Here is an 18,990-nt window from a genome sequence, read left to right on the forward strand (position 1 = left end):
CTAAAAAAAATTGAATAAGAAAATTGTATGGTGTATGGCCAGCTTTACACTGTGTCCTAACTATGGGGGATGGGCTGCCTGGAACACACAGATCCATCTTCCTGCATAGCAGAAAGACAGGATCCATGTGTCATCCCCTGACAGAACGGAGACCTGCCTTGTTTACTATGGCAGATCCCTGTTTTGTCACACTGGTGATCGCAAGCGGCCGGACCCGCTGATTGGCTCTCCCACTAGCCAATGGGCGCATGCCCACAAATCGCAGTGTAAGAACCCGAAGTACACCTACGGCGCAATTGGCGCAGCCTTGCCAACCTGCCGCAGTATGATGACTGCGGCTGGTCGGCAAGTGGTTAATTTGAACAGTTTTTTTTAATGGTAACAAAACCCATACCTGATAATGTTAGTTATATTACAGTAGCTTCATACCAAGTGCTGTAATGAACAGGTGTCTGAACATGTATTGGATATCTCACAATTGATCCATATCGGCTGTTTTAGGGTGTGAATAAATTGAGTAACCAAATTTTTATGAAAGTAAGCTCTATTGCTCTAATTAGATTAGTATTCTGACTGACTTTAGATTTGAGATCATGGTGACCACAGGTCGTTTAACTTGAATTCTGTATTGAGCGTTAGGCCTCATTCACACAATGTGCAGAGACGTGAGTTTTTCTGCACCGGTCCCTGCGGCCTCATTCACACGAGGCGGACTCCGTTTTCACGGAGCCCGCCTCGGTCCGCCGGCGATCTCTCCGTTGATCTCCGCTGAGCCAGCAGATGACAGGTCCCTCCCTGCTCACTGAGCGGGGAGTGGCTTGTCAGGCGCCACTGCTGCCTATGGAGGGATCGGATGAAAACGGACAGCATGTCCGTTTTTCATCAGATCTCATCCGATCCGCCAGCGACGGATCTGGACTTAGGGCCATCCATCTGCTTTTTGCGGATCGGACCGGGTCGGATGTCAGTGGACATGTCTCCGCTGACATCCGTCGCTCCACAGGCTAACATGGAGCGCCCGTTCAGGTCCGCCGTCAAAACTGACAGGCAGACCTGAACGGTCTGATCGTGTGAAAGGGGCCTACAAGGAAAACCATTGTTCTCTGTGCCCTGTTCACACCATAACAATGGTATTGCATGCAGATTTTTTTCTCTGCGGTGTATACAGTTTTCTGCGCAGAAAAAAATGGCGCAACTTCAACTCTATGGTGTGAACAGGGCACATATAGAGGTTTTGTGTGTGTGTGTGGTTTTTTTTTTTTGTTTTTTTTGTTTTTTTTTTCATATTTCTGTGCAGAAAAAAAAAACATGCCTAATTCCAGGGTTATAGTGTGAACAGGGTACATAGAGAACAATATGCGTCTCTGCATATGGCGTGAACAAGCCCCATGCAAGTCAAATCTGTGTGTTCCATCAGTTTTTCTGCATGTATGGTGCGAAGGAGGCTTTAAAATGAGTTCTAGTTTTTACATGTCTACGTAGATTTAGATATGAAGATCTTTTTTAAATATCTGGGAATGCTAATTGTATGATCATATTCTTATAAGACCATACCACCATGCTAATTTTAAACCTTTTAACATCAAAATCACAGGTTGGAATGTAATGCATATCAATTTGTCAGTTGGCTTTTTTGTTTTACAAACTATTTAAGTTGCTGCATATCCTCTTATGGTGAGAATATGGACCACCTATTATGTCAGATTGGTCCTCAAATGATGAATTTGAATGGCTAGTATAATAGCTTTTATTAAGTTGTATGTGAAAAGAGCTTATGATGGTGATTTAGTATTATGATTTGAAGGCACACTTTCACATCAAATATGGTGACTCTAAGACTGACCATACACTTAACAATCTGATTGTAGTAGTCATTTTCACACCTGTAAAATTGTTTTTTTTTCTCTTCCTAGACTTTTTTGGATGCAATTTCATAATATAATGCCGTTGTTTACCATGGAACAGTATTCAAGACATATCTGTGGAATTACCCTTCAGGCTTTTTGAATATCCCCTAAAATGCACGTGATATAGTGTTTGACAAGAGGCTTTGTGTTTTTTTTTTTTTTTTTTTTTTGCTGTGAAGACCCCTTCCCAGCTGGATTTCCTGACCTCTGCCTACTTGCCTGCCCAAAGGGATTGTGGCAGAAATGGCGAACAATTCGGTTGCATACAGTGGTGTAAAAAACTCTACAAACGAAACGAACCATGGTGGAGAATTTGGGATCACTGTTCAAGGGCTCCGGGACCTTATGGAATTAAGATCCACAGATGCATTACAGAAAATTCAAGAATGCTATGGAGATGTATTCGGCATATGTAGTAGATTGAAAACCTCACCGCATGATGGTAAGGAAACCTCTGACACATTTATTGTATAGCCTGTTAGGTTTTGAATTTCAGTGTTTTTTTTTTTTATCCAAAATGGTTTCATGTGGCTAAATGCAACAATTTTGAATGGGTCATCACTGCTCATCGGTGCATGAGAAAAAAAATAGGTCCTGCACAGGGTGGATTTGATTTAAATCAAGTCGATTTTAAATCATGATTTAAGTCGATAGTAAAAAGGCTTGATTTAAATCAACTCTATTTTAAATCCTCATTTTTAACCACGTCAATACCGGGCCTTTTCACCCCCTTCCTGCCCAGGCCAATTTTCAGCGCTGTAAAATTTTGAATGACAATTGCGCGGTCATGCAACACTTTACCCAAATGATCTTTATAATTTTTTTTTTCCCCACAAATAGAGCTTTCTTTTGGTGGTATTTGATCACCTCTGCTGGTTTTTATTTTTTTGCTATAAACAAAAAAGCGCAACAATTTTGAAAACACGTTTGTTTTTGCTATAAATTATATTTCAATTTTTAAAAGAAACTAAATTTTTCCTCAGTTTAGGCCAATCTGTATTCTTCTACATATTTTTGGTAAAAAAATTGCAGTAAGCATGTATTGATAGCGCCTACAAAATAGGTTATTGATTTATGGCATTTTTATTTTTATTTTTTTTTACTAGTAATGGTGGCGATTTCAACCCCCCCCATCGTGACTGTGACATTGCGGTGGACAGATTGGACACTTGATACTATTTTGGCACCAGTGACATTTATAGAGCAATCATTGCTATAAAAATGCACTGATTACTGTATAAATGTCACTGGCAGGGAAGGAGTTAACACTAGGGGGCAATCAAGGGGTTAAATGTTTGTCCTAGGGAGTGATTCTAACTGGGGAGGGATGGGACTGACTAGGGGAGGGGACAGATCAGTGTTCCTATATACAGTGGAACCTTGGTTTACAAGTAACGCGGTTAATGAGCGTTTTGAAAGACTAGCAACTTTTTTTAAAAAAATTCTGACTCGGTTTGCGACTGTCTCGCAAAACGAGCAAGATTCAAGCCAATGGGGTGTGCAGTACTGCATTTGGCCAGAGGTGCTGGGGAGCCGGTGACACTCGGAACAGTTCGGAGCCATCTGGAAATACTCAGTTCCCGAGTGTTTGAATACCGTGCTTTTACCAGACAGTAAAGCTGGCCATAGATTGTTCGATTCAGCAGGGATGTCGATCTAAGCTGCTCTTGAACTGGATTGTTGGAAATTTTTCACTCATGACTCCATGGTAGGGGATTCCCTGCTGTCAGATTTATTTATTTTTTTCTATCTATATCCATGACCAGCTTAGGCTCCGTTCACATCTCCAAGTTTTGAATCGCATAGATTCCGCCAGCGATTCAAAATTAAATTGTGGGAGGCCTGTGCGTTCAGTCACTTTCAATAGCACCTCAAACATGTCTCGATGTTGCCGTGATTCATCAGGCGACAATTGCGGTAAAATTGTGCATACAGAATCGCGGGATGCCTGTCGCCCAAAAGAAGTAGAGCTTCTTTTGGGCGACAGGCATCCCACAATTCTGTTTGTGCGATTTTACTGAGATTGTCGCCCCATACGCCAAGATGTGAACGGAGCCATGAAGTGGTTGTAAACAGTCATGAAATGTGCACAAAGCACATATATCTGCAGTGTTTACTTGTGTCTCTCCACAGCTCTAAGTGTCTTTCTCTCTGGAGTCGCTTCTTCTGAGAGGTTTTTCCAACACATGAGATGCAATTTGTGACAGGGAGAGAGCTCAGTGTGGAGTTTGTCTATTCAGAATACAGCTCTGCATGTTCCTTAGTGCCTATGTTGAGGGGGAGGGACCCTTTCCTCCCATCATCTCACACAGTGTATAAGAGCTATAACTGCAGCTCACTACCCCCTCCTCTGTACTCTTCATGGATGCAGAAGGATTTTTATCACAATTGTGCAGTTTTGACTGGCTGTAGACAAGAGAATGCAGATAAACAAGTAAAACCTATGTAGGAGGATTGGTTTAATCTTGATCACCTGAGGCTATTCCCTTCACTGTGTGTATATAAGAGGGTTTACAACCCATTATACGTGGAGGAGAATTTGCAACAGGTACAAAGACCTAAAAATCTGACAAGATGTCTTGCCTTTTTCAATTCTGTTTTAGTTCTTTCTGTTTGAATGTACAAAATGTACCTCGTCAGGAGGGACGTTTTGAAAAATTCTAATTGGTCAGCGCCGTCACATGGGCGGCGCAGACCAATCGGCAGCCGCAAAGACACATGGATGCAGAGGATTTCTAAGTCCAGGAATCTTGATGCAGATATACCGGGGCTCAAAACGAGGGATTGCTGTGGTCCAGGTCTGCGGGATCGGGGGGGCGGGGGGGGGGGGGCGCCTTGAGGCAGGAGGGAATCCTGTGTAAGTTCACCTTGCAGATTTTTCTGTAAAGGTGAACTTTAAGTTATACTAAAGGGAAATTTTTTTTTTTTTTACTTTTGGATTGAGTGGAGAGTGATTAGAACACCTCAGTATTGCTGTTTGTGCCCCCTTTAGGGAGATTGACCCTGTTTGTCCTGTTTACCATTCTCATTGAAAGTGAAAGTAAAATCCCAAATTTTGGGTTGTTGTCCCCAGAAAAGTAATAGAGTGGAAATCTTCCAATGGGGACACTAGTTCTGGTGACCTGGGGGGGGGGGGGAAATTTCCTCTCACTTCCTGTTTGGATATAGGACAAGAAGAGAGGGTCATTCTCCCCAATGGGACAAAGATGGCAAAATAAACCTTACACGGGTTATAGCCCTCTTGCTCTATCAAAAATGGGGGGGAAAAAAAAAAACGTTTTGCCTATACTGTAGCTTTACTTCTAACAGAACTGCCAAGTTGCTAATGCCACTGTATTTCTCCACACCTACAATTTTCCACAGGGAGTGTATATTATGGTGGTGCTAATGCTATAATTCATACTGAAGTCTCTTACAAAGCTGCTCAGATCACAGCCCTGGTCCAATTACATTCTATACTGGACTTGCCTTTATGGACTTTTCTAGATGTTGATAATTGTCCAATGCGTTCTAAACCCATACCTTGGTGATCTTGGATTCCATCAAATATGGCAGAACTTTGCAGAACAAAGTGCACTCCTGTGACCTACAGAAGTAGGGCCAAAAGCTTCTCCTTTAAACCACATTTGTTAGATTCATTCTTTGCTGTTTGGACAGATATGGAAAGTTGTTGTGTGTGTGTGTGTGTGTGTGTGTGTGTGTGTGTGTGTTTTTTTTTTTTTTTTTTTTTTTTTTTTTCTCTCCCTCTAGCTAAATGCTTTATTGCTGGTTTTTAAATTAATTTTGATTTGCCTTCTAAATATTCAGTCACCAATTTGGTCATCTCGAATGTCTAATTGTATTAAATGGTGACTGAGAAACTGTGTGCTGTTGTCTAGTAAAGGTGTTTTTTTTTGCCACTCTACTGGTGACGTGTGTCGATGAAATTGGACACAAATCGGGCTGCCCTTTTTAGTTCAATGCAACAAGTCGCAGAGATATTGGCTATTAACAGAAGCACAAGTGGTGGTCAGCGGCAGGTTTAATTGTTGCAGAGCTGATTTAGAGAACCTATGGGAGGAAGGTGTTGAATGAAGTTGCCTAGTTATCAAAAATCTATAATCTGACTCCTTATTCTTGTTTAGCCTTGCTTTGCTGTGCAGAATCTGTACATATCCCCCAATGTGTCTATCAAAGATTGTAACAGATTACTGCACTTTTTGAATGCCCGTATCCTAAAAAAGTGTCCTTGTGGATTAAAGCTGAACACCAGGGGAAAAAAAAAAAAAAAAAAAATATTTTCTTGCAGTGGGGCTCCCCCTGCACTGCAAGGGTTAAATGCTGGTTAATTCCTATTTATCTGCTGCTAGACACTATGAAAGTCAATATGGGCTATGAGGGAACTACGCAATATAGCTCTAACTTGACCTATGGAGAATTGTTGGTGGTTCTCCAACAGGTTTGGAACAACCTACCTGCAGAGTTCCTTCAAAAGCTAAGTGTACCTAGAAAAGCCGATGCTGGTTTGAAGCCAACGGGTAGTCACCCCAAATATTGATTTGATTTTAGATATTTCTTCTGTTCGCTCACTTTTGCATTTTGTAAATTGATAAAAATATGTATTTTTTTGAAAGCATTCCTACTTTACTGCATTTCTTCACACTTGCCTAAAACATTTGCACAGTGCTGTATATGTTCCCGCTATCAGATTGCTATTCCAGGCATGCAGACTCATTACTCAAAAATAAATATTCACTAACTTACAATGGAAGCGTGGACAAACCAGGTTAATTATCCTTTTAACTAGAGAAAAGTCAACATTTCAGCATATAAATTAACCCACTAACGTTAAAGAGGAACTGCAGTCTGTTCACATAATTTGTAATAATAACCTCTGCCATTCTGAAGCTTCCCTCCAACCACTTTGCATATTTTATATATACTGTGATTCTGTACTTGCCAAATATGCTGCAGAAATCTCCCTCCATTGAGTCTGGCTGCAAAAATTTTAACTGGGCAGCTGAAGCTGCTGCCTGCTCACTTCCTGGATTTAAAGGGGTTGTAAAGGTAATTTTTTTTTTTTTTTTTTTTTTTTTTAAATAACAAACATATCATACTTACCTTCACTGTGCAGCTCGTTCTGCACAGAGTGGCCCCGAACCTGGTCTTCTGGGGTCCCTCGGCGGCTGTTTCAGGTCCTCCCCGCAAGCATTTACCACCTTAATGCGAGCTCCCTCGCATGGTGGTGAGTGCTTGCGGGCGCGCTCCCGTGATACAGCCGGCGGCTATAGCCGCTCGCTGTATCACTCGGCCCCGCCCCCCGGCGCGCCGCGTCATCGGATGTGATTGACAGCAGCGCGAGCCAATGGCTGCGCTGCTTTCAATCCATCCACTGCAGCCAATCAGCGACCAGGCTGAGCTGCAATGAAGATGACGAGGACGAGCAGCGAACATTCGAGGCGTCAGGTAAGTAAAACGGGGGGCCTGGGGGCGGCGGTACTGTCAAAAGTTTTTTCACCTTAATGCATAGAATGCATTAAGGTGAAAAAATTTTTATCTTTACAACCCCTTTAAGGGCAGAGGATTTGATGGCAAGATGGAAAAAAAATGACTGAATTTCTGCTTTAAAAGAACTTGGATTATGTGGTTAGCAACACCAGGCCTAGTGCTGCCCTCCCTAGTACTAGATGGACTGCTTTCTTGTTAATGGGTTTGGAAACTTTACTGTCTGTACGGTTTAGGCAAGAGGTACTTATATTTTCCACCTATCTGCATAATTATTAGCAGTAAGTAAAGTAATCGCAGTAAGTTACTACAGTCCCTGACAAGTCTTGTCGCTTCTTTGTAGAAACTCCTGCTATTAACCTGACTTTTAATTAATCAATTGGTGTTAGAAATGGCTCATATGAAAAGCTAAAGCCATCCCAAATGATGTTTAATGCACTGAAATAAATTAGTTTCACTGAAAAAAGATTTATCATTTAATCAAGACACAGGTCAAATTTTGGCAAGACAAAAAAGTTTTGTTGCCTATACAGAAATTGAACAACTTTACTGAAAATCCAAAAATGTCAGCAAATTAAGTAGTGGTGCTGTGAGATCCAAATTTAATATCTTGCATGACTTTCATGAGCTTGAAGGACAGCATCCATGCGGTTTGGCAAGGATTCATACAATTTATTGATGAAAACATCAGGAATAGCAAAGAAAACAGTCTTGCATGCCTCCCAGAGTTCATCAATATTCTTTGGTTTAGTCTTCCATGCTTCATCTTTCATCCTTCATCCTACACCACATATGCTCAGTGATGTTCATGTCTGGAGACTGGGCTGGCCAATCCTGGAGCATCTTGATCTTCTTTTCCTTAAGGAACTTTGATGTGGAGATGGAAGTATGCGATGGAGCACCATCCTGCTGCAAAACTTGGCCTTTTTTATGGTTGGGAATATAAGAGGTAGCTAAGATTTCTTGGTATTTTAGACTATTGATGTTGCCTTCCACCCTGCAGATCCCTCGCACACCCCCATACTGGATGTAACACACCAGACCATGATTTTGCCTCCACCAAACTTCACTGTTTTCTGGGTAAATCTCGGCTCCATGTGGGTTCCAGTAGGTCTCCTGCAATATTTGCGGAGACTGTGGTGTAATTCAACAGAAGATTCATCTGAAAAATCCACCTTCTGCCACTTTTCCAGAGTCCATCCTTTTAGCAGGCTGTGGCCCTTGGCAAATGCCACACGTTTTTTCAATTCTTTTGTTTAGTGCTGGCTTATGGGCACTGATTCGACCATGGAGGCCATTTTGAGACAGAATCCAACAAACTGTTCTGGTTGACACAGGGACTTCAGGTGACCAGGTCTCGTGGAGCTCTGCTGCAGTGGAAAATGGGCTGGCCTTGGATTTTCGAGCCAACAAACGGTCCTCTCAAGCAGTTGTCTTGTGGGGTCGGCCTGACCTGGCCTTGTCCAAAATGTCTCCAGTCTCTTCAAATCTTCTTTTTTTTTTTTTTTATCCTCTGAACTTGACGCTGAGACACATTGAAGGTGTCTGCCACATCAGCAGTGGATCTGGTCTTCAGCCTCTTGATGATCAACACTTTAGTCTCCGGGTGAATCTTAGGCATGTTTGCAGAGGTCTAGTTGCAGTTGAGAAGGTCTAGTGTACTGGTGTTCTTTTTATACACACCTGAGACCTAATTGATCCATTATTAGTCACAGGTGAAGCTCATATAACAAGGCGACAACGCTTATGTCTTGGCAAAAATTGACTCAATGGGCTTTACCAAGCTGTGAGTATTAGAATACTTTTTTGTCAGTTTCTTTTTGCACTGAAACATTATTACAAAAGCTGTTGGGATTAAAATGACCCATTTCTTGTAACAAAATCTTGATTAGAAATATATATTTTAGCGGCACTTCAGGTCAATTTGTACACAAGCGAAAAGACTTTTTTCAGGGACTGTATGAGCAATGACTAGGCTTACACTTGTAGCGTAGTATAAAATATTTTATTGAATAATAGGTCAAGCAGTGAACGTTACTTTCCACATGTTTGTCATAGTACATCGGTTTTGATGTACATTGTAGGTATACTGAATTATTTGTCTGTCAAATACGCTTGTTTTGACGATTGGAGAAATATCTATTATATAAACTGCTTGGGGAGTAAGGGATTTGTGACTGGTTCCCTAGGAATAAATGAGCATTTTTTAACCAGATACATTTTTATTATTCATTTTTAGAACTTTTCAACTCTTCAAAAAAAAAAAAAAGAGTTAAAGTTCTAAAAATGAATAATAAAAATGAATTGGGTTAAAAAAATGCTCATTTATTCCTAGGGAACCAGTCACAAATCCCTTACTCCCCAAGCAGTTGGTGCTCACCTCTTCTCCCTTATGCTCTGGCTTGTGTGTTTTCCTTTCCTGCATTGTACTTGATGATTCCAGAGTGTCTGCAACAGCTGTAGCACCATAGAGTAGGCTGCAGAAGCAGGTCACATAGCACGGAGACAGCCTGCGGGCTTGAGGGACTAGGTAGAGAGAGATCCTAGTAGGAATTTTTAGCGACAGTGTCTGATATGGTTCTTTTTGGAGGCCATAGATAAAAAGGGATCACAAGTGAGTGCCTCAGTCTTCCCTCCTGGGTTGGATTCTGAATTTGCCTTGGCATCGGACACAGTGGCTGAGGAATTGGATCAGGATGAGTTGCCTTTGGCTTAAATTTCAGCAAAGCTTAGAGCAGGGATATGCAATTAGCGGACCTCCAGCTGTTGCAGAACTACAAGTTCCATGAAGCATAGCAAGACTCTGACAGCCACAAGTATGACACCCAGAGGCATGATGGGGCTTGTAGTTTTGCAACAGCTGGAGGTCCGCTAATTGCATATCCCTGGCTTAGAGGGTAACTCCACTTTCTTGGGGAAAAAATATAGCCAATAAAAAAAGTAGAATATATAATTGCGGCTCAAGCCATATTGCAATTTAATGCTAGTAAAAATAAGCTTTACTTACTATTTAGTACTGTACAATTGCATGCAATATGGCATCTTGGAAACCTTCTGTACAGTTGATGGATTGAAACACCCTAAAAATGTAATTTCCTGCTTGTTTGACTCACTGATTTTCCCAGAAGTCTGCACTGTGATGCAAGTCAGATTTTAGGCATCCTCTCCTAAAGAGTTAATCACTTCTGAGGAACGCAGAGCTTGCAGCTTTCCTCATTGGAACAGCAAGTGCATCAGCTGATTGATGAAAAGGTCACTGCAGTTCAGAATCGGTATCCAAAAGAGACAAATTGCTTTTTCTTCAGAGCAGAAACTGGTAGGAATCTGCAACAAAAAGCTTTTTTATTTGACCAACAAAAGTGTAGTTAACTGTTTAAACTGGCTATACCCTAGTATTTCGAACACAATTTGTTTTGCTTTTAACATTTGCTTTTGAAATGAATGCACTTTATACAATGAGAACTGCATACATACCCCATACATTTGAGAGAATTTCCTTCCTGCTCTTTTGTATTTTTCTCATCACTGCAGTCAAAAACAAATTTCTATTAGACCCCATGAATGATTAGAACAAATGAACAAATGTTTTTACAAGGTTTTTACAATGAAAATTGTTGTTTGAAATTCTTCTATTGTATACTCGGCTTTAGGCATACCATTGATATCCTTATTGATGCTGTCCACTCTTGTTTAGCAGTAGAGCAACCTGGGTCTGCTCACCCCAAGGTCTCCTGTATTGGGGTCCCTATAGTTGCGCAAGCCTGCTAAGACCTGTCAAGAACACGTACTATTAGAGCCTGTCCTGTACTGTGGTTTTTCACCCCAAAAAGCTATTTGATCTCCCTGTCAAGGAGAGCTTCATGCAACAACTAGTTGGTGCCTGTAGTGGGCCCGGTCATCTCTTGTCTTCAAAAGATTCTTTAAGTCCCTGAGAGGAACACTGTTGATAATAAGTTAGGTGCCCTCTTCAAGGCTTTTGTGACTTAGCCATGGAAGCATGGCAGGGCCTGCTATTTGCCGGACCCTTTCTGCCTCAACCAAGTGCATGACTTGAGACCCTAGCTGTCAGGTCTCTCACTTACCAGACCGGAGAGTCCACTTGGGCAGAGGGTAGGCTCCCTTACGTATCCGACTCGCGGCCCCTGGTAGAGCAGACAGGCGGCCCACTAGTGCGGAGTGGTATGAGAGCCTGTGCAGGAGTCCGTGATGCGGAGGCTAGCAGTTTTCAGACAGCAGATGATAGTCAGCGGTACAGGCAACAGATGCTGAGCAGAAGCTGGAGACAGGTTAATGCACAGGCTGGGTTTGGCAACAGGCGGGCAGCAGAGGTACAGAAGGAGCAGGCAGAAGCGAGGTCAAAAACAGGCCGGGGTCAAATGCAGGCGGAGGTCAGGAGAGTCCAGAAGGCAAGCCGGGTCGTCAACAGATCAGGAACACAGGAATCACAGGAACTAGGAACAGGAAACAGGAACTAGGCACGGAGCTGTTGATCAGGCAGCACTGATCAGAGGGAGAAGTAAGCCTAAATAGGCTGATTGGAGCCAAACGCCGCGTTCGTGCGTGCGCCGTTATGCACAGGCACCAGCACGCGCCCCAGGACAGCGGCACGCACACCAGCGCCACGAGGCGTACGCGCCCGGTCACCACAGCGTCCGCCACCAGTGCTCATAGAAGCAGGCGCCCGAGCACCCGCAGGAACGCGTGCACCAACGCCCAATCAGGTAAGCTCTCTGACACTAGCTCCATCTCAATGGTTTACTATGTTCACCAAAAACGAGTGCCTTTACCTGTAGCCTTGACCTACTGCGTTAAGGGCTTGACAGATGACACTCCCATCAAATCTCCAGGATGAGGCCTTCTCTCCATCCATGTGTAGGATTTTTTGGTTTGTATGCCGTCAGCCAAACTCGCATGCAAGAAATGCATACCGTCTGTCCTTTTGAAGACTAACCACTTTTTTGTTTCCTCTGATACATCAAAGATCACTAAGCGTAGGTGTACTTGCTCTCCCAAAGAAAGGAGGCCCATGCCTCTGCTGGTAGACCTTCTACTCCTATAACTAGGATCATTTTCTTTTGGCCCTTTCTGGCCTCCAGCACCAAGCAAAAGTCTGGAACAAACTTTTTTGTTGAAAGACCTGGTTCCATGCTCTATTCCCAATGAAGGTGAGTCTTCTTTTTTTTTCAGCGTAGCGGTACGTCTGTCAGCCTTTTCAGTTTTCTGATCCTAGGATATCTCAAATATCTGGGTCCAGAGTATCATTTCCAGGGGCTGCAAACTGGGGTTTCAGGCTTGGCATCCTCTGCTTCATGTTCTCATATTTGCAACTCTCCCCACGAGGAAGGATGGTTCTTACTGCTGTTCAGTAGCTCCTCTCACAAGGTGTTGCCCCTGTCCCAAGCAAGGAACACCTGTTCAGGGTTCCCAAACCAAATGGAGAAGATTGGTCTGTTCTGGATCTGAAAACTCACAACTTGTTAGTTTGGGTTCAGTGTTCATGGAATCAGCCAGGTCAGTCATTACCTCCCTCATTCTGGGTGACTTTCTGGCTTCAAGACATCCATGGTGTTTACATGCATATTGCCATCTACCCTCCACTATGCTATCTAAGTTTTGTGGTGGACAATCAACATTACCAAATTGTTGCCCTCCCTTTTGGCATACCCACAGCTCCCTGAATTTTCTCCAAGTTCCTTGCCCCAGTCTCCAGGCGATGCACGTTGTGGATTACCTGGATGATCTCCTATTAAAGGATCACTCCTCCCTATTCCTCTCTATCCCTCTACCTAGGTCCAGCAGACAGTGACTACAGAGCTTCAGTCGGGTTCTCAACCTCAACAGAGTCAGATTGGAGTACATAGGCCTGACCTTGCATCCAGGATCTTCCTGTCTCATAACAAATTTTGTGTCTCTCCGCTCTTGTCCTGGAAGCATGGCAGGGCCTGCCAAGTCACAAAATCCTTGAAGAGGGCACCTAACTTCTTATCCACAGGGTCCCTCTTTAGGCTTGCCTATAGGTAAAATTAAAAGATGGAAGTTTACTGCCTCTTTTAACAGTTATGGTAAACCCAATCCTCTTTGTAGGCTAGGAAGTTCACTTCTCAGTCTACTATTGCACATGGATGGTCTGGTATGGATTACCATCTGGCCTTGAGTAACCTTTAAAGAACAAATCTCAGCCTTGGCTGTTCTGTGTAAGAAACTGTTAAATGAGTTGTAAAGGCTGTTTTTTAATCTTAATGCATTCTATGCATTAAGATAAAAAGTCTTCTGTGCATAGCAGCACCCCCTAATAATTGCCTGAGCCCCATCTCTGTCCAGTGATGTCCACGGTTCCTTCAGGTGGCCAGGGCTTTCCCTCCTGATTGGCTATGACACAGCGGCGCCATTTGCGGCTGTCAGCCAGTCAGGAGGGAGAGGGGACGGGGCCAAATGGCAGCTCCGTGTCTGGACACGCGGAGCTGCAGCGCTGCTGGGGGGGGGGGGGGCGGGGCACCATAGCAAGCTGCTTGCTTTGGGGGCACTCAACAGGAGGGAGGGGCCAGGAGCATTTTTAAATGAGACTTTACAATCACTTTAATCTTTCGTTGATTATGTATGCAGGGTGTCGCACACTTCCCCTGTAGTGTAACTCCACGGGACCTGCATCTAGTTTTGTCCCCCTTTTTAAAAAAAAAAAAAAGCTGTTCCTCAAGCCTGTTAGGTTATTACCTTCTGTTACCTCACTGGCAAGTTGGCGTTCCTTTCTGCTATAACCTCTGCATTGAGGATCTCAAGTTGGCAACCTTATCCTGTAAAGAGCCTTTTCCTAACACTCCAAGGACAAGGTTTTCCTGGGGTCTAATGCACAATGCAACTAGCTTAAAAAAAGCTGCTCCTTTTTAAGGCTTTTTTTTTTTTTTTTTTTTCCCTCTTCTAGAAGCAACTATTCTCTTATGTGTCCATGCACACTTTTGTAGTCTGTGGGTGTGTTTTGTTCAGTTCCCCTTAAAATCCGTACCAGACTTGGCATTCTTTTGTTTAGTGAGCTGGAAATCCCGCTGACAGCTGATGAGTCATCGTTTAAGGATGTGGCGACCGCCTTGTGTCGGCTATTCACTGGTAGAAGCCAGCACACTAGCAGCTCCTAGTGTGTATGGAGCCTTAACCGCTTGCTGACCTCCTCACGCAGATATACTGCGGCAGAAGGGCTCGTACAGGCAGAATCGTGTACCTGTATGTTCCCCTTTAAGAGGCGGCCAGCGGGCGCGCGCGCTCCGGCAAGCTCCGTGAGTCGGGTCGTGCGGTCCCCACTTCGCGGGGATACCCGCGATCGCCTCACGGGGAGGAAGAACAGGGAGATGCTAATGTAAACAAGCATCTCCCCGGTCTGCCTAGTGACAGTGTCACTGATCTCTGCTCCCTGTCATCGGAGCAGGGATCAGTGACATGTCACACACAGCCATGCCCCTCACAGTTAGGAACACACCCCTAGGACACACTTAACCCCTACACTGCCACCTAGTGGTTAACCCCTTCACTGCCAGTGTCATTTACACAGGAATCCGTGCATCTGGTGCATTCACCAGAAATCAGGAATGATTTGAACACAGCAGAGCACTCTCAGCACTGGAATTGCTTTGAATACACAAGATTTCTTTTAATCAGATCACAGATTTATATATTTCAGTGCTATATTTATTCTCTACTTAATAAGACTCTTTTGTGCATTTGTCACCACAAAGCACGGCATACCATTTTTTGTTTTATTGCCCTATCTGCATGCTCAGTGTAGAGGTGGGGGGAAGAGCAGAGGACTGTGTGGATGCTGGTCGACAAGGATGGGAATTGGTCCGTTGTGACACTGGGCAGGGGAGCGCTATTGTAATTAGAGGTCGACCGATATGGGTTTTTCTCTGGCCGATGCCGATATTTAGAAATCGCGGTGGCCGATGTATGATGCCGATTTTTTTTTTTTTTTTTTTTTTTTTTTTTTTTTCCCCCTTCATCTCATAAAATCTAACAGTTAGACCCCCTTCACACTGGGGCATTTTTCTGGCGCTTTTGGGCTAAAAATAGTGCCTGTAAAACGGCTCCCCTGCAGTCTGTGTGAAAGCTCGAGTGCTTTCACACTGAGGCGATACGCTAGCAGGATGTTAAAAAAAAAAAAAAAAAAGTCCTGCAAGCAGCATCTTTGGAGCAGTGTATACCGCTCCTCCACCACTCCTGCCCATTGAAATGAATGCGCACCGCTGCCGAAGCGCCTGCAAAGCGTTTAGGCAGCAGCGCTTCAGGGGCGCATTTAACCCCTTCCTTGGCCGCTAGCTGGGTTATAAGCGCCCCGCTAGCAGCCAAATAGCACCGCTAAAATGCCGCTAAGACTAACAGCGTTTTACCATCAACGCATGCCCGCTCCAGTATGAGAGCAACCTTAAGTAATAAGTGATACAGAATTTTTTACATTTAAACATTTATTAAACAAAACAAACCTCCAATCAGTTCACTTGTATGTATAATTTAGATAGTTATTTTTTTTTTTCCTATCTTAAATATTAAATACACAAAAACAGGTAATCAAAAGTTTTGGACGAAAAAAAAATGGGCTAACTTTACTGCTTATTTATTTTTTATTTCATTAGTGTATTTTTTTAAAAAAAATTGCGTTTCAAAGACCGCTGCGCAAATACCGTGTGACATAAAATATTGCAACAACCACTATTTTATTCCCTAGGGTATCTGCTAAAAAAAATATAATGTTTGGGGGTTCCAAGTGATTTTCTAGCAGAAAATACAGGTTTTTTACTTGTGAGCAACAAGTGTCAGAAAAGATTCAGTCTTTAAATGGTTAAACTGAACTCCTCCACATGGAGTTTAGTCTATTGATAAAAGAACCTGAAGAGATGTAATGTATCTTCTTATCAGACTTGGCAGGCTGCCCAGGGAGGAGAAAAGAAAACTTCAGACAACTTGCATTGACTTCTATTACAGAAGTCATTTGCAAGTCCCGCTGAAGTTATAATCGGCTTTTTTTTATCAGCGCAATCGGCCGATGTCGATTAAGTAAAAAAAGCCAAATATCGGCCGGCTGATATATCGGTAGACCTCTAATTGTAATAGTATTATATGGTGACGGGGCGGGGTATTGATCATCTAGCATAGGACAGTCTGGCACCTCCCTTACCACGTCCAGCAGGTCTGCAGTCGCTGACCATCTCCTGTGCCATGTCTGCAGTCAGTCTGGAGCTCCTCTTCTACTATGTTTACTCCTTGCTACATGCAGGGAGTGTTGTGGTTTTTTTTTTTTTTTTTTTTTTTTTTTTTTTTTTTTACAGATGAAATTAAAAAAATGGAGTTCTTCTGACTACTTGAATTTTTTTGGATGAAAACCTTGCGCAGTAATCGTGATGTTTCGTGGAATCAAATCGTGGACCGGATAATCGTAATCAAATTGTGAGGCCAGTGAAGATGCGCACCCCTATAGCACTGATTGCTGTATAAATGACAATGGTCCCAAAAATGTGTCAATGTCCGACGTGTCTGCCATAATGTCGCAGTCACAATGAAAATCGCTGATCGCCGCCATTTAGAAAAAAATTTAATAAAAATGCCATAAAATTATCCCCTAATTTGTAAACGCTATAACTTTTGCAGAAACCGATCAATAATCGCTTATTGCTATTTTTTTTTTTTTTTTTTTTGTTTTTTTGTTTTTTTGCCAAAAATATGTAGAGTACGTATCGGCCTAAACTGAGGAAAAAAATAGTTTTTTTTTTTATATATTTTCGGGGGGATATTTATTATAGCAAAAAGTAAAAGTGTTTTTTCAAAATTGTCGTTTTTTTGTTTATAGCACAAAAAATAAAAAGCGCAGGGGTGATCAAATACCACCAAAAGAGAGCTCCATTTGTGAGAAAAAAAGGACGTCAATTTTGTTTGGGAGCCACGTCGCACGACCGCGCAATTGTCAGTTAACGCGACGCAGTGCCGAATCGCAAAAAGTGCTCTGGTCAGGAAGGGGGTAAATTCTTCTGGGGCTGAAGTGGTTAAAGTAGGAAGTGAGGAAATCCCTGCAAATTAAGGGAATTCCTTGTGAAGCCCCCAGGTCACCAGAATCTGTTGGAAGATTTCCTATCTCTTTTCTGGGGACACCCCAAAATTTGAGGATTTTCTTTTACTTTCAATGATGATGGTAAAGAGGACAATTTGGAGGGGTGAATCTTAACAGGGTGCAAACATCAATAAAAACTGATGGGTCCTAATCCCTCTCCACTCTACCCAAAACGAAAGAAGTTTGCCTTTAGTTGTATTTTTAACTGCTTTACGACGGCCCACCGCACATATATTGTGGCAGGGCGGCTGCTCTGCGCCGGATTACATACTAGGTATGGGCAGGATTAGCAAGCTGCAGCACCAACCAGTCAACGGCGGCCAGCCACTGATTGGTCGCCGGCACCTGCCTATCGGCTCCAGACATTACCAAAGAGACATGTGTAGGTGAACAGAGTTTTGTTCTGACAGCAGCAATGTGCTGCAAAGCAGGAAGTTAAAAATGGCACACAGTAGCACATGTTGGCCACACATTTAACCCCTTGATCACCCTAGATGTTAACCCCTTCCCTGCCAGTGTCAGTATAGTGACAGTGCATATTTTTAGCACCAATCACTGTATTGGTGTCACTGGGTTCCTAAAAAGTGTCAGGTGTCCGATTTTGTCCACTGCAACATCGTATTCCCACTCTTAAGTCGCTAATCGCTGCCATTACTAGTAAAAAAAAGTCCATAAATTATATCCCATAGCTTGTAGACGCTATAACCTTTGCGTTAACCAATCAATATACACTATTGGGAATTTTTTTTACCAAAACTATGTAGCAGAATACATTTTGGCCTAAATTTGTAGTTTGTGTTTTTTTTTTTTTTTTAATTGGATGCGTTTTCTAGCAGAAAGAAGAAGAAAAAAAAAATTTATAGAGATATATATATTTTATAGCGCAAAAATTAAAAACCAGAGGTGATCAAATACCACCAAAAAAAGCTCTAATATTGTGGGGAAAAAAAAGGACATACTTTTTTTTTTTTTTTTTTGTGTATAGTGTAAAACAACCGCGCAATTGTAAGTAAAAGTAACGCAGTGCCATATCGCAAAAATGGCCTGGTCATGAACTGGGGGGGGGGGAGCCGAAGTGGTTAAGCTTGGTTTTCTCTCAAAGGTGTTTTCCTCCTATTCAAAACAGGACATTGTTCTTTCCTTGCCCTTTTGTCCTGCTCTGAAATATCCCAAAGAACTGTCCCTTCCTTGTCTTGAAGTGATGCGCGCTGTGACGTCACGCACGTGCATGCGCGATGGAGCCGCCATTTATGGCACAGTATTCTTACGGAACGTACCGGGTGGCCATTCCTTCGTAGCGCTGATGACATCGACTGCATATATAGTAAATATCTCCTAAACGGTGCATGTTTAGGAGATTTTTACAGCAGGGTGGATTTGATTTAAATCACTAGTAAAAAAGGTGTGATTTAAATCCTAATTTTTAAAGAGCAACTGTCATCTGTCCCGCAGGGGCTCTTCCTCTGACCCGCTGTTGACTCACTGACAGTCCCATTCACTTTAATGGGACAG

The 18,990-nt window shown here is 42.8% G+C and overlaps 1 protein-coding gene across 5 annotated transcripts in view; it reads left to right on the forward strand.

Annotated features, from left to right (window-relative positions):
- The window catches only part of ATP2B1 (ATPase plasma membrane Ca2+ transporting 1), a 327,368-nt gene that overhangs the window by 87,500 nt on the left and 220,878 nt on the right, over positions 1 to 18,990 (forward strand). For 4 of the 5 annotated variants that reach the window (XM_073620194.1, XM_073620193.1, XM_073620195.1 and 1 more), the window contains one exon: positions 1,914 to 2,349. In XM_073620194.1, coding sequence (XP_073476295.1) covers positions 2,151 to 2,349 — 199 coding nt within the window. In that variant the 5' untranslated portion in view covers positions 1,914 to 2,150. Of the gene's footprint in view, positions 1 to 1,913; positions 2,350 to 18,990 lie in introns of those variants that run through there. The other variant, XM_073620197.1, reaches the window with a different exon arrangement.

The sequence above is a fragment of the Aquarana catesbeiana genome, linkage group LG03, assembly GCF_042186555.1.
Source record: "Aquarana catesbeiana isolate 2022-GZ linkage group LG03, ASM4218655v1, whole genome shotgun sequence".
Classification (NCBI taxonomy): domain Eukaryota; kingdom Metazoa; phylum Chordata; class Amphibia; order Anura; family Ranidae; genus Aquarana; species Aquarana catesbeiana.